Raw genomic sequence first — 16,767 nt, forward strand, 5'->3', positions numbered from 1 at the left:
AGATGGAAATAACTTTTGTGACCAGTTTAGGAGCGTGAAATGCTGGAGATGTTAAATTCTTGACAATATCATTTACACACAAAATAAACAATACAGGGGCCAAAATGCAGCATTGTTTATCTCCCTTTGTGGCTAGCACAGACCCTGTAAGCTGTCCTTCTGTGGGGCATTGCACCTTCAGCCAGGTATTCTTGTATAAACATCTAATCAAGAAAAGAAGTCTTATCTATAGTTGAGGAATTTAATTTGTCCCAGAGTCTTGTGCGAGAGATTGAGTCAAATGCAGCTTTCAAATCAATAAAAGCTGCATATAGCACACCACCTGGTTTCTTAGCATATTTATCAGTTAAATGGACTGGTACAAAGCAATGGTCTGTGGTGGATCTACCTTGTCTGAACCCTGCTTGCTCATCAGCCAGAAAAGCTTCCTCGGTTATCCAATCAATTAGCTCGTTGTAGAGATGCTTTGCATATAGTTGCATAGGCCTTTTTTGAATATAGGGACAACTACCGCTGTGCCCCAAATTTCGGGTAGTAGCCCTGTTGAATCAATAAAAGGAAATATTACTGCCAGAACAGAAGCCCACCAGTCAGTGTTAGATTTCAGAAATTCTGGGGGTAAGAATAAGGTTCTTAGCCTCAGTTAAAGATACTTGCGGCCACTCCAGTAAATTTTCTAAAGTTTCCATTATTTCAATGACATCATCATGGTCAAAATATAGTGAATGATAATATCACATCCATTCTTTAGGTCCAATAGTACACACTGGAGCTGTGCAAGCATTCTCTAGTAGACGTGAGGGGATCTACACTAGTATATGAAACAATTTTTTTACAGTCATTGAACGTTTTGTTTTTGAACGATTTAAAATGTAGCAGTTTTTAAAACGTTTACTTACTTTTCTCTTTCCGTGGGAATGCATTCCTTTTGGCCACACTAAGAAAAGAAATCTGTTTGTTCTTTTCCCCCCCCCGTCTGCCAATTTCCCCTCCCACTTCCTCTTCTCTCCGAGAATCCTGCACTTACAAACGATCCAGCATGCAGCCTCCTAAAAGTGAAACTAAAAGTGTCTGCACAAAAGAGGCTTGAAAGAAAAAAAAAACGGCTCCAACTTTGGGCGCGGAAATTACATAAACATGCCCCCCAGGAATGTGATTGGGTAATTAAGAACTACAGGGAACCCACTTAATACGATGAAATCGGCCACATCATACCAAATAGAACGACTTATTTCAGAGAAGTTCAAAATAAAAACCAGAGAACAGACAACAATAAAACGTCACAAACTGAACGTCATGTGGAGAAATACTACCAAACGCACACTTAAAAACAGTAAGACACGTTCTAACTTGTCTGGCGTAGATCCCCTCATGATATTGTGCGCCAAAAGAGGAAAATGTCCCTGTCAAGGGAGGCGTTTATTAGAATTTGCCAAGCGTGTTTTTCAGCTTGCTGGGGGGGGTTTCTTTTCTTATCAGAAGTTTATACTTTTGCCTAAGGGAAGCATACTCATTCGTCAAAAGGCCCGAGTTAGAGTTCCTATATTCACGATAAACTCTCTTCAGCTGGCTTTTGGCCTGTTTGCACTCACTGTCGAACCAGCTAGAAAATACCAAGGTTACTCTTGAGCCACTATTCTTAATCTTAGTTCTCAACTGGTCTTGCAACCTATCGAAATGAATGTTGCGAACTGGCACATATAGTCATTGCAGAGTCCTGCTGAGTGATGAACAAAAACATCCCCACCCCAGTTTGATTCAGAATTGTGCTTAGTCAACGGAGTTATTTTTTGTTGCTCCATTTATCCCAAGGCAAATTTGGACCGCTTTGTGTTCCCAGTTACAATCCCTGTCACCCCTTCCCACTTACTTGGCCTGTTTGGCAGTGGTGGCAGCGGCAATAGTGAAACAGAGGCCTCTCTCTCTATATATATATATTCTCCCTGGTGCCTGTTCAAATGCTGCTAAGAGAGAATTCCAGGCACTGGCAATTTCCTCAGTGCACCTGAGTCCTTTATATGTGCACCAGACACCCTGGATACTACATGCACCTTATGCCAGACTTTCAGTCATGAAGCTTCCAGGGTGCCTGAAAGGACTTTGGGAACCTGGGAAAATTCTAGTTCCCAGGGCCCCGAATCCCTCAAACTTTGCTATAGCAGTGTTCTAGTTTTTGGGAGAGAGGGAGACCTTTAGATATTTGGGAGAGAGTAGGGTACCTATTGTTGCCAGACAGGTAAGGTGGGCAGGCGATCTTCGCCAATTCAGATTAAAATCCAAATTGAAGAATAGTTCATGGGGCTATAAACTATCACCATGCTTTGAAGCCAATATTATGGGTCACTGAAGTTCATATTCCAAACCAGGGAATTATGAATTCTAGCAACATTACTAGGTCTAATTGGCAAATGAACAAAATCTTTTTTCTCTCTCAATGTTAATTTAATTGGTTAATTTAATGATAAAAAAATCATATTAATGATAATTTAGTTTATATAATGAAGCATTTAAATAGAAATGTTCCAATGTTTGTGGTTTTAGAACTGCCTCTTTCAGTGCTGCTGTTATGCCTGTTACATTTGTGGTATTACTGAGTACATAATTTCAATAGTTCAAAGAATGATCCAAAAGGCAATCTCAAATGTGGCATTCTGAGGATCAGACTATTTATAAATGCTTAAAGATAAATCTAAAAAACGAATTCTTGTGTATACTTTAAAAAATATAAAACAATGCCATTTTATAATTTTCAAAAGAAATGTTATGATAGTAATACATTCCCATGAAAAGATTGGTATTTGTAATAATTAGAAATTTAGACATCATCATCATTATTGATATTAAGAATTTTTAAAAATCTTAACACGCCCACCTGTTACCCATTTGTGCTGGGATGTCTGCCTGAAAGGGTGCCTGAAAGGACTTTGGGAACCTTTGGGAACCTAATTTTTGGGAGAGAGGGAGACCTTTAGATATTTGGGAGAGAGTAGGGTACCTGTTGCTGCCAGACAGGTAAGGTGGGCAGGCGATCTTCTCCAATTCAGATTACAATCCAAATTGAAGAATAGTTCATGGGGCACTTTCGTGCACTGTGTTGATGGGATACCCATGCTCGGTATCTTTCTGCTTCTGCACTAGTTTGAGGATCAGCCTGCAGTGCATTGAAAGACCATGTATGTGAGGTTCTTTGAACCCTTGAAACAAGCTATGAAAATGTTAAGTGTGATTACATAAGAGGAAAACAGGGGAATGGGGTTAGAATGAAAGAAAAATCTTTACAAATGTTTGTTTTTGGAAGTGTTCGTTTTAAATGTTACCAGGATTATTATTATTATTATTATTATTATTATTATTATTATTATTAATAATAATAATAATAATAATAATAATAATATGCTTGTAAAACTCATTAATTCATTGTCCCCATTTGAAGCCGGCAATGTAGATCATTCCAAGATGTATGCTGTTCGCAGAAGCCATAACAGATTTGCAGCTATTGAGGATGGCATTTCAGAGCCCTACAAAGTTATTTGCTTCTCCCAATAACTAGAAAAAACAGAAGAAATTATGCAAAAGAAGATAAATTGTGCAAGTAAGCTTAATTTGCACAACATATAGAGAGGCTTATTTTATTTAATAAATGTATATTCCGCTTAATAACATAAATTATTCAGCTTTTCTTGGGGGCAGAATTGGGACTAATGGTGCAAAGTTTTATTTATTTTTAAAAATGCCCTTTAAAAGTTTTGGACTACAACTCTCGAAATTCATGAGCATTAGTCATTCTCACTGGGGCCAGTGAGAATAGAAGTTCCCAAAATCTGGGAGTTATTGGGGAAGGCTGCTTTAACTGGAATTGCCTATTATATGCAAAAGCTATCCATTTCAGGATTGGCATGCTATGATCATTGCATCTTGCAGCAATATTGCACTAGCTGAAGTTTTCGAACTGCCTTCACAGGCAGCCCCACCTGTACAATTCACTGCAGCTAGGCTATCCACCCCCCACTTGAATTGTTGCTCATCCATTATCAACTGCCAAAGAAGTTAATGTTAATTTGCTGTTTTTTTGTAGAAGATGAGCTAAAGCCATAGCTTTTGCACATGGCTAATTTGGCTGTTTGTTGTCTTGTAACTCTGGAGATGTCTTTTGATCACGGTTTCTTCCAGTGACTTTGCTAGTTCTGGATATTCACATTTCCATATATGTGGATGAAAACAACAGCAACCCTCCTTCCGTCCACACAGAAAAAGGCTGAGCACATTTGCTTCAGTTTGGCGACCCAGGTTATTGCTACCTTGGACTAATAGAAAATTAATTATCCTTATAGAAAATTAATTATCCTATCTGCTGCACTAAATGGGATATATATATCTATATCTATATATCTATATATCTATCTATCTATCTATCTATCACACCAACCTGTGTTGAATTGGGGGACACGTGCCTCTCTGTGTCTATGCCTTCCTAGTAAGTAAAGGCAGAACTCCATGGTATAAGAAATACTGGACTGCTGCCCAAACCAACCTTGCCCCTCTGTACTGCTTTCCTCATGTTCTGTCATCATTAGACTGTGAGCTTCCCTGCCTCCACTATCAGAAGCCAGTGCTGTGGATCAGGAGTAGGGAAAACGTAACGTTCAGCATAGTGACGTGCTACCAATGTACACATGGATAGTGGAAACTCAACAGATTTAGGGTAGCAGCTTGAGAAACAATCCCAACTTTCTTAGACAGTTTCACTTACGTGGATCTAATGAAATGATTTAACGACACAGACACACACCACTTGCATTTTAGACTCTTGCCATTTAGAGAATATCCTTCTTGAAAGACACTTAGCTAATCAAGTATAAGTGGGAGTAAACCATTGAAAGGGTAATTTGTATATCTTTCTGAACCTCCCTGATGCATTGTTTCCCACCGTGCCAGTTTATCACTTGAAGAAAAGAATTAGCAACACTGAAATGCCGCATGCCTGTTCCAGAAATAGGAGCATTATAGAGCGCTGCAGCATTGCCTGTGCAAGAGCGCGGCGATGCAGCAGGATGGATTGTGTGCAATAAGATTAATTACTCCTGGAAAAGGGTAGTTTGTTCCAAGTACCAGATTCATTGTGTCACGGGAAGAATGCTGTAGATTAGGTCTTTTATTACAGCTGACTTGTATGAATATCCACACAATCATATCCATATATTTTGAAACGTACGCCTCAGTGAGGCTACAAGAATTACTTCGCTGGATCAAACCCAGGGCTAATTTAGGCTAACATTCTGTTTCTAATAGTGGCTGGCTAGATGCTTTTGAAAAAATCATAAGCAGAGCTTGTAGGCAACAGACATCCTCTGTTTTGTCCTCACCATATAATAATCATAATCATAATCATAATCATAATAAATTTATTTCTTACCCACCTCTCCACCTGGATTGAGGTGGGGAACAACAGCAAACATAAAAACTGATTAAAACATAGTATAAATGATTAAAACATCCTTGAAACATCCTAAAAACATTCTAAAATTCCACTGGATAGGCCTGCCGGAATAGATCAGTCTTTACTGCTTTTTTAAATGCTAAAAGACTGTCAAGTTGACGAATCTCCTCCTTTAGAGGTATACTACTTCTGAACATAGAGGTTCAACTTTGTTATAGCTTCTAGCCCAGTGGTTCTCAACCTTTTTTGCTCCATTCCCACATTTCACCATTGTTCAGAATTTAATTCCCCCCTTCCCATGATAGTCTAACTTAAAAGGTGCATTCCAAATAATATGTATATGGTAATGACGTTTAAAGCCCTAAACGGCTTGGGACCTTGATACTTGAGAGAGCGCCTCTCGTTCTATATGCCTGCCCGAGACCTTAGATCTGTTGGAGGAGCCCATCTCTGCATCCCACCAGTGCAACACATACGCTATGATGGGACAAGGGAGAGGGCTTTCTCTGTGGTGGCACCCCGACTGTGGCATGCCCTCCCCTTGGAAGCCCGACTGGCACCAACATTGATTGCATTTCGATGCCAAGTAAAAACATGGCTTTTTAACAAAGCCTTTGATGGTTAAACTCGCTGGCACATTGTTTTAACTGTTTTAACTGCATCTATTGCTTTTAAATTATATATTATTTTAACTTGGATTATGGTTTAATTTGTTTTTAACTGTGTATATTTATTGTTTTATACTGTATGTTTTTATCTGTACACCGCCCTGAGATCTTAGTGATATAGGGCGGGATATAAATATTATAAATAAATAAATAAATATAATATAATATAATATTGAAAATCTTTTTTTCCCTATATTAGTCCCATTTAAAGGGGCAACGGAAAGCATGGCCCCTTTTATATTCTCAGCTCCCATGCTTTGCGTTGCCCCTTTAAATGGGAAGCGTGAAACTTCTAGGATTGCGAGGGAGGGAGGGAAAAGAGAGCAAAGGCCTGGCTTTTGCAGATGACATGACACTTTTCTGGGATGTTTTTAATAACATGTGTAGGAAGACATAATCTACAGGACATCATACTTTGCTGAGTAGTGTTCCTAATTCCCCCCCTGGAACCCTAAAATCCCCCCCGGGGGGAATTCCCCCCTTGTTGAGAACCCATGTCCATTAATAAACCCAATCTTTGAATTCATTGTATCTTCCTATGCATTGTTTGAAGTACGTCTTTTTTTTTTTTTTTGCCCTGAACTGTACAGCCAATCAATCTCATTCATTTATCCTAAATTCTACTTTTAGTCCATAGGACATGCTAATAGGATTGCAGCCTGTTTTGGTAGAACCCCCATATAGTATATGTTTAATGATGGTGATGACGACGACAACAACAACAATTATTATTATAATTATTATAATTATTATTTAAAAAAGAAACCTGGAACCATCTTTCTTACATGCGGAAAGCTCAGATGAATTCCAAGTTAGAACTTAAACAACAAAAAATTAATCAACCAGGATGATCAGGGGTCTGGAAACAAAGCCCTCTAAAGTGAGACTGAAAGAACCGGGCATGTTTAGCCTGGAGAAGAGAAGATTGAGGGGAGATATGATAGCACTCTTCAAATACTTAAAAGGTTGTCACACAGAGGAGGGCCAGGATCTCTTCTCGATCCTCCCAGATGCGGACACAGAATAACAGGCTCAAGTTAAAGGAAGCCAGATTCCAGCTGGACATCAGGAAAAACTTCCTGACTATTAGAGGTATGACAATGGAACCAGTTACCTAGGGAGGTTGTGGGCTCTCCCACACTAGAGGCCTTCAAGAGGCAGCTGGACAACCATCTGTCAGGAATGCTTTATGGTGGATTCCTGCATTGAGCAGGGGGTTGGAGTCAATGGCCTTGTAGGTCCCTTCCAACTCTGCTATTCTATGATTCTATGATTCTAAGCTAATTAATAAGACAGTTACAAAACTGGTGTTGTGCTCTGAGTAACAAGTACATTTCCTGGCAAGAAACTGGATGAGTATTGTTAAATAGAAAACACATTGTTCGTCATTCCAAGCCTTCAGATATTCCTGCCAATTTAAGCATACATTGTTCCAGAGATGGCATCTAGCCATTCTCCAAAATCAAATAAAGGAAGCAGTGCCATTAAAGAGAAGCAAACAAACAAACAAACAAACAGGATGTGCGAAAGAATGAATGGTGGTGATATAATCCAGGGTACCATGTCAGAATTTAACAGGGGAGGAGCAAAAAGGTGTGTGTGTGTGTGTGTGTGTGTGTGTGCAGAGTGGTGGTCGTGGTTATGAACAAATTTCAAAGGCCAACTCTTGGATGTACCAAAGATTAAGTTACAAAAATAAAAACTAGGATTTGATGTCATTTTTATATTGTTGTTAAACCTATAACAACTTTGGGCAGGTGGTTCCTGGATCTGAAAGTTGACAGGGTTGCAAGTACACAAGATGGCGATGCTACTTGATCCAGCATTGTCACTTGGAGACTCAACAGGTCTTGGCAGCTTGGAGCACTTTTTGTCCTCCGCAACTGTAACCTAATCCCAGACAGGGATAGCCCTGTGCTTGAAAATGAGTTGGAAATTTCAACCCATACAGAATTCAGCTGCTGGAATTCTGGCCAGTTTACCTAGATGGAGCCTGTTCTTACAAAATTACATCAGCGTTTTAAATGGCTTTTAAAGAATTGATTGATTTGCTTGTTTGTTGGTTGAATGATTTGTATGCCTCTTACCTTGTAATTTTATCATTTTATTATATTGTATTTGGCTTTTCCTGTTATGTGCAATGTCTTGAGATCCCTTGTGGATGAAGGGTGGTTTATAAATTAATTAATAAATAAAAGTAATTTTAGCTACATTGTCAATACAGCTCTGCTAGTCACCTTTTATTTGTAAGCAATGGGATTACGAATAATCCCATTTGGCATGCATATGCTTCTAGTGCCCTTAATCAAGGTCACTCTGTTCTCCAGACAGTGGTTTGTGGGATGGAAGTATGTTTTATCACACAAACTGAGCTTCTCTCAGATGAAATAAAGTCTTTATAGCATATGAAAAGACTGAGCCCCTCATCTTTAAACATCCATATTTAGGCTTTCGCAATAGAATTTATATAGTAAAATACACCCAAACGCATAGAGCTTTAGGGATAATGACTACTCCAAGTGCACGATCCAACAAATATAAGTAAATATAAGTCCCATTGATTTCAAAGAGAGAGATTTAAGTGACTCTCAGTGGGACTTCAAAGTACTTAATTTTGGATTATACACCCAATTTTAAACTATGATATATTTAAGAATGAGTGTGCTAAAGATTTCCCTGTATAATCATTGAATTTATTCTTATTCTTAACAAAATTTGTTCAATGCTTACCATAACTAACTGCTTTCTATGTGATGGAATCAGATCTCCAGTTTTAAAAACAGAATACCAGTTGTGTTTTTCTTTCCCCATGTCGCTCTCTGATGTATATTGTCCCCTCCTCCAATGTTATGTTTTGATTCACAGAGCAAACCATAGTGGTAAGGCACCATCTTCAAGGACAGCCGCTCATAGAAGACATTAGTAGTACTCTAGTCTGGAGGTCACTACGGGTGCTCCAGGGAGGAGTGCCATCTGGTTCCTTTGTTCCTTGTGCAGCAAGAGAGCTCCCTCCCAGGAGCACCCGTAGTGACCTCCAGACTAGAGTACTACTTATATATTCTATGAGCGGCTGTCCTTGAAGATGGTGCCTTACCACTATGGTCTTCAGGTGACAGTAGGCACTGTTGCTTTCTAACTAAAGTCAACATTAGAGATGCCACTTCTCTGTTTTACTAAAAAGGGAGCATCCCACACAAGCCCCACTTTAGTAAATTATGATTTTATGCTGTAATTGAGAGGGATCTCCTAAAAGGTGGACTATTAGTTCTATAAGTAGATTTCCCCTCCTTTTGCTATCCTGTAGGGAACCCTGCTGCTCTTCCCTTGCCCTTGTTTTACTTTGCCATTTTGCAAAGCTTCGAAACCTCATAAAGAACAATAACTCTCATAAACACCCTTTCTAAAATGGCCCCGAGGGAAACGTAATGGTGAAGATGTACCTCAAAAGGGGGAGGGAGCATAACACTCAACTTCCAAAAATGTCATTGCATAGGTCAAAACCAGCCCCCCCCTCAAAATAATGGGAAAGGAGCAATAAGGAACATCTACAGCTGTGCAGTTTGTGCTGTGGTTCCATTCTTGTTTTCTGTGATAGAGAAACACATGGACTAATTGTTAGAAAAACATGGGCCAATTACAAAACAATGATGATGTGGTTGTCTAGACTTTCTGTAAAATGTGAGGGAAGGAGGCATGGTGATTCTTCAGTAAAAGACTCATTGACAGTTCCCTAGGAATCTGGCTCAGCCTTAAAGACTATTGGTCCAAACCAGCAAGGGAAATTCATACACGGAAATCGCTTTCCACCTGGCTATCTGATACAAATGCACACAGAATATATATCTCCATCTATTTCAAAGTGTTCATCCAGGGCCCCACAGAACTGGCTGGAGGTGCATAGGGATTCCTATTCCTATTTAAAGCCCCCAGTTGGTACCCATGATGAGATATGGATCTACCAAAATGTGCCTTAAAGAGACCATTTTCTTAGATTATACAATAAGCTGCTATTGCAACAAAACAATAACAAATACACTGCTGAATCTAACAGTTGAACTTTGCAGCTGTGGACCAATTGAACAGTATAGGGTAAGAACAATCCAGTATTATTTGGCCTAGGGACATTTAAGAATGTGGCAATAATGATATCCAGGATTTCTCTAAAAATCCTCTAAAGATTTTTTTATTTGAAGAGAGTTCATGATAGAAAACAGGAGCAAAAATTAACATGGACTTGTGCACTGCAATTTTTACAGAAGAAAAACTTACTTGAAAACCTAAATGCGTAATAGATGTCAAGGGTCACTGGTCACTTCTCCTCTCCTGAACCTGCTGTCAAGTTTCTTCTGCTCTTTTCTTCCTTTTGTCCTTTGCTTTAAATGTATTTTAAAGTACTTTTCAAAGTATTAATTTTTTTGTCCATTATTTCAGTGTTTGAGAGCATGAGTGTGCTATGTGAAAGGAGGGTTGCCATGGTAATATCTCATTATTGCTGAATTGGAAAATAATTACTCTGCCAAAAATCCCAGGTAACCTGTCAGTGCATGAGTTAAGGATGCCTGGGGGCAGCCTTGACTCTTTTTGTTGGAAAAGGGGAATTTTAAAAATCATTTTTCCTTCTTGTAATTATACTTTTTTTTCCTCATTTGCTTTCCTCCACCGTTTTGGCTGTGAATGCCATTTGGCTCACTGGCAAATATTAGAACATGTGATTTTAATTGGGATTGTGCATTCACTAATGTACTCCAAAGTTTACACATTCAGCTGGCTTCAGTTTGGGGAGGGCGTGTTGTTTGGTTGTTGTGGTTTTTCTATTCTTGATTTAAAGCAAGCAGAAAACTCCGATTAACAATCTTGGATAGTGTTCAAATTGTGATAGAAAATGGGTGTTTATACTTTTCCATACAGAGAATTCATAATGTATTCTCTACACTTTCCAGCCACTAGGATTTTTAGATATAAATGAAAGGAAGAAATATATGAGTTGAACAGAAGCCCTGTGAGTGAGCGAGTGAGTGAGTGAGTGACTCCTAGAAACTTCCAGTCCTGCCAAAGACTCTAATCTTGCTGAAAGTCCCACAGCATGCTGTAAATCAGGCCTCAGTAATTGGCAGCCCCAAGTCCAAATTCAGACTCCTCAGTGATGCCATCTAGCCTAGACATAAAGGAGGGTGTGGATGAGTACTGTCAGTGGCACCTATTAAACAGTGTTGGTGGGTGTGAATGTTCTCTTGTTTGGGGTTCTATTGGAGAAGCCTGTGGGGTGGATTCATTCTTTGCATGAGATGGAGAGGTTCAGAGAATGGTTAGGTAAGACTCACCACAGTTAGCCAGGTAGTTAGTTCCAGATCATTGTGTCTAATAGACATTTGTTTGGATTCTTTCATCATCCCCTGTCCCAGTTCATGGCTTATGTGATGTTCAAAAAAGGAGAGACCTTGCTTTGGGCAATCCTCCATTTCTATACTGAAAAGGGGGTTGGACTTGATGGCTTTGTAGGCCCCTTCCAACTCTGCTATTCTATGATTCTATGAAGGCACACACATTTTCTATGCAAATATTGGTGTTACAACTTTAGACTGTCAGTGAATAGAGGAATTTTTGAGATTTTGATGGGGTTGATTCTATTCCCAACCGGACTCAGGAGTCCATTCATTGTGGCTATCTTCTGAGACAGAAGTGAAATTTACAAGGGGAAAAAATGTGGCTAGGGCTATGCCGATAATGGAGAGGGTGTGTGTCACAAGATCTGGGATTCCAATCTTGACGTCATCATTGGCATGTGCAGGAAAGGAGGCTGGGTCACAACAGTTACAGAAACTGGTGGTGGTAGTATTTATTCCAGTGCGATATATAAGTATCATTACAATGCGATATTTAGTGAGATATTACAAAATAAGGCACTAGAGGACTTTTGCCCTTCACTTTTAATATTTATAACCAACATTTTAGTTTCTTCATAGGGTTTTGTTTTCTTGCTTGCTTGCTTTGGTATACCAACGCATAGGATTGAGTGATACGGTGACAGTGCTGGTCAGAGGTAATTCTTGCACAAGGGAAGGCCACCAACGGGCTGCCTTGTCAGAGAATGTTTAGATGCTGTTCAAAACACTGCTTGGCAAGGCTGACATCACAGCACAAACCTCTGTAGGCAAACCTAGGATGAAAATTAAGGGCAACAAAATTTGGGTAGGTTTTCATCCCCAAATGTGCTTTGATTTCACTAGAACGTCTGTCTGGTAGAAGAGACATATTCTATATGTTTGTAAAGGAGAGGCCTCTTTCCTAGATCCAAAGGCTTACTGAATTGCTAATAGTAATTTTAAAAAATAATCTGGCTTCATTGAGAATTTTTAAAAAGGAACAGTTAGCATTGATACATATGATACATTGGGGATGATTTCTTTGCATTAAAAATGATTTCTTTCCTTGTAGGAGAGTGACAACCTCTGGTGGGATGCCTTTGCAACAGAATTTTTTGAAGATGATGCAACCTTAACCCTTTCGTTTTGTTTGGAAGATGGACCAAAGCGATACAGTAAGAGACAAATGTATTATAATGTTTCACCTTCACTTCTGTGCATTTATAAATCAGATTCTGATGGCTGCTAAAGTAGAGGGTTGTTATGGTGATCTGTTCAGTGGATATCAAGTTGCAGTGGAGTAGAGTCATTGTGGCATTGGAAAAAAGGATTAGATCGGGGATGGGGAGGCCTGGGTTCAAATCCTTACTCAGCTACGAAGCTAATTTGGGCAATTAGCTTGGCCTAACTAATCCCACAGATTGTTGTGAGAGTAAAATGAGATAACTGTGAATTCTAGATATAGATGAACAAGTGACATTCAGGTTCACCAAGATTCTCTGAACAGCAGCTCAGTGCTTGTCTCTCTTAGATTTGAACTTGCATTTGCAAATGCTGTTCGTTTTGTGCAAATGGGGAAATTGTGCAAAACGAACACGATCAGATGTAAAAGTTGTGCAAGAACCCTGAAATTTGTACAACTTTCCAAAGCTGTGCAAATTCCCCCCATAGACTAAAAAGTGAAATTAATTTTAAAGTTGTGCGATTATGAACTTTTTCTTTTCAAAATTTGCATATTTTTGTAACATGAGCGCCATTTTAAGAATTTACGAACATTTTCAGACAACATGTTTTCTTGCTTATGTTCACGTTTGGGGTTGTGAACAGGGCACGTTTTGCGAACAGAAATGAAATTCTCATACATCTCTAATGTTTGTTTCCCTGAATCCCTTGGAGGAGGATGAATTACAAATGTGATTGATTGACAAGTAAACAGAACAGTTTTTCCTCAAAAAAAAAAAAAAAAAAGTGCATTTTGAAATATACTTTTTTTTCTGGACTGGGGAGGTATTGAAGTAAAGAACTGTCTGGGAATAGTCTGACAGGATAGATTTAACTTTCTTTGTAAAATGTATTAATTTATTCCCCTCCCCCAAAAAAATCAATGTGAAGACTATAAAAACAAACAAATAGTTAAAAGGTGGAAGGAAAGGCTAAAATCCTGTTTAATAGCCTGAGACCTAGTCAGAAAGTGTTCCTGGATTTGTGTTAGAAGAATAAACATGCAGATGATAATGTGGGCTGAGATTGGTTTGTATTATAGAATCTGGAGCTTGGCAAAATGGAATTGGAGTTTGAAGCCTCTTAGGATAAGAAAGCATGTGTAAATAATGGTTTCAGTGCTAGTTCTGACACAAACAGAAGAAATCGAAGGATCTAAAATGATAGTAACAAAGAATTATGAGTCAGAAGGCGTCCACAAGGCAAAGGGAGGTACGGTGTCACTAGTACAAGAAGTCAGCAACCCTAATTAAATGCACATAATATAAATAGCTTTTTTATGGCTTTGAGCAGCCCATAATTCATGGCCTCGAACAGTCAGTCAGGGAATATCCTACATCTGCCACCCATACCCTCTATTTCACAGATGGACACAGGGACATTTTTGTACACCCGTACCTCTACTCTTGCAACAAGGATCACTGCTGACACACACACACACACACACACACACACACACTGCCAAATTACATATTAATGAAGTCTGTTTGCCATCTGGCGTAGATGGCATTCATTTCATTTATTCTGCAATATCCTCTCTTACAAGGGCTTCTGAAGCAGATGGGTTATTAAAGTGACCATAACCATTTCGTTTGTTTGTTTATTTATGCAATTTTAAATTTACCCCTCCTCTTCTTTGCCCTCTCGGAATTTAAAATGTAAAATACAACTCAATATTTACTATCCAGATAGGCAACTATGCAGAGGAGGTGCGCAAGTGTACTAGCTGCCTTGAGTGCCATTTTTGGTAAAAAGGTGGGGTGCAAATCAGATAAAAAATATAACTAAACTTTTAAAAAAATAAATCACTCCATATTTCTGCAAAATAACCAGAATAATTTATCATGAACAAGTACCAGAAAATAATAAATGTCCGTGATACACTGGGACAGGTGGAGAATGTCCCAAAATAAGGGCCTGAGCTCCAGGTGTAACAAAATCCTGGATTACTTCATGCTTAAACTATGTTGTCTTACCCACCACGCTACAAGCACGCTTGTTTGTTACAGACCAACACCCCCTTTTATAACATTTCCCATCTTTCATGAGCTGGGGAAAGGGGTGTGTTTGAGAGGTTTTTGATTGCAATAATACCTTTTCCTCCAACCAGCTAAAGTTGCAACTACCCTGATTAAAATTACCACCTCACAAACTTTAGTTTATTAATTTACTGATTAAACAGATTTAAGATGGAAGCAGCCTTATATATTTTGTTCATTTAAAATTCCTTTGTATGATTTATTATCTATATTATACATACACCCCACATGTACCTGAGACACAGTGCCTTCTCCCCTTCCAACCTGCCCGGTCACTGAGGTCATCCAAGAGCATGCTCCTGGTGGTTCCACATAGATCTATCCTCCGATTGGAGTCCACCAGGGGAAGAGCCTTCAGTGTGGTGGCCCCTCTCCTATGGAATTCCCTGCCTCTAGAGGTCAGGCAGGCACCAACTTTGTATTCCTTTCAGTGCCTCCTGAAAATGTCATTGTTCCAGGAAGTCTTTCCTTCATGACCAGCCACGGTTCACTTTTAATTTTGCTTCTTTTAAAATCTATTTTAAAGTGTTTTATTCTGTTTTTATTTTATTTTATCATGTACACTGCTCTGAAATTTTGAATGGGGCTAAATATTGTAAATAAATAAATTTGCATCCTGTGTTCCTGCTTTAGTAGGGTTCAAAGCTGCTAACAAAAATAAATAGCATAACACCCAACCAAATGCAACAAAACAACAACAAAACAACAGCTTAATTGGCAAAGAGAATTTAGCCAATGTCACATGCGCCTAGTTGTTAGTACTTAAGAAAAGGAGTAATTTTGGACCAGCTGGAGTTTCCAGACTGTTTTCAAGGTGAGACTCGTGTAAAAGACATTACACTAGGGCCGGCCCGAGAAACTTTGCTGCCTCAGAACAGCAAATGGTACACCACAATCACCCACCCACGTCAAAGGGCATATTATCCCAAGCCAGCCAGGGTATTTGGGCACCTGAGGCGGAAAATTCCACAAGTGTCTCTCACCATTCATGGCAGTAAAAATAAAATAATAGCACATTAAAGGGGCAGTCCTATGGGTTGTGCCCTCGATATTCATAAACTCCTGAAATTGGAGGCCTACGAGGATCCTATGTAGGGCGGGAGGAGCGGGGGAGGGGATTTACACCTTTCCGTCCTTCCACCCTGTGTTTTCACTAGACAGAGGTTTTTGCTCATATAGCAAAAGCCCTTTGGAGAGGGAGGGAAGGAGGCTGTACAGGCCTAAGGATAGCTCTTATCCTGGCCTCTCCCATCTCTTTCCTTCCCCGCCCACCAAAATGTCTTTACCCTTCTCCAAGGTTAGCAGAGAGGGAGAGGGGTGTTGGAGCTCCGATTCCCAGCTCTGAGTTCAGAGCACTGTCTCCGACCTTGGAGCTGGGAATCCACAATATCCTGTGGTTTTCTAGGGGTCGTAGGACTGCTCCCTAAATAACTAGCAATTTGCCGGTCTTTTATGACACTCAGAACCTGCTGCCTGAGCAAACCGCCTCTTTCTGCCTCTTGGTAGGTCCAGCCCTCATACTGGTTAAACTGAGATTTGACTCTTAACATCCATGACAGTGGCAAGATCGTTTGTGTGTTGGGGAAAGATGTCATATTAACCACATCTGCCAAATGAGCAACCAAAAGCAGGCCCAGGAGCATTTCAAAACTGCAACACATTCTTTTAAGAGGGGTGTGATCCCATCAGAAGCCATAATTTCCTTTAAGAATTGGCAGACAGAAACGCCCACCTTCACCATCTCTGTCTAGTGCGAATTGAACCTCCCCCAATAAGGAGAATACAAAAGCTACACAAACCACGTCAACTATTTTTCTCAGATCACCAACTCTCAAAGGGTTTTGCAATCTTTTATCCTTCCATTGAGGCCTCAGTTTTACAGACTTGCTCTTTACCGAAATATCTACATTTAGCAGATAGTACAGCCAAAAGAAATTAGTTGTGACAACAGGGATTTTTTTTTTTACTCTTTGACAAATTCCTTTATATGTAGCCCTGTTTGCAGAAACACAGCCCTGTCCGATCTAACTGGACATTAA

General features: G+C 39.5%; 1 protein-coding gene across 4 annotated transcripts in view; it reads left to right on the forward strand.

Annotated features, from left to right (window-relative positions):
- LDB2 (LIM domain binding 2) overlaps positions 1-16,767 on the forward strand; it is a 244,393-nt gene that overhangs the window by 84,825 nt on the left and 142,801 nt on the right. For all 4 annotated transcript variants that reach the window (XM_063135582.1, XM_063135584.1, XM_063135583.1 and 1 more), the window contains exon 2: positions 12,541-12,643. In XM_063135582.1, the coding sequence (XP_062991652.1) occupies positions 12,541-12,643 (103 nt within the window). The remainder of the gene's footprint in view (positions 1-12,540; positions 12,644-16,767) is intronic.

This window comes from Elgaria multicarinata, chromosome 10, assembly GCF_023053635.1.
Source record: "Elgaria multicarinata webbii isolate HBS135686 ecotype San Diego chromosome 10, rElgMul1.1.pri, whole genome shotgun sequence".
NCBI lineage: Eukaryota > Metazoa > Chordata > Lepidosauria > Squamata > Anguidae > Elgaria > Elgaria multicarinata.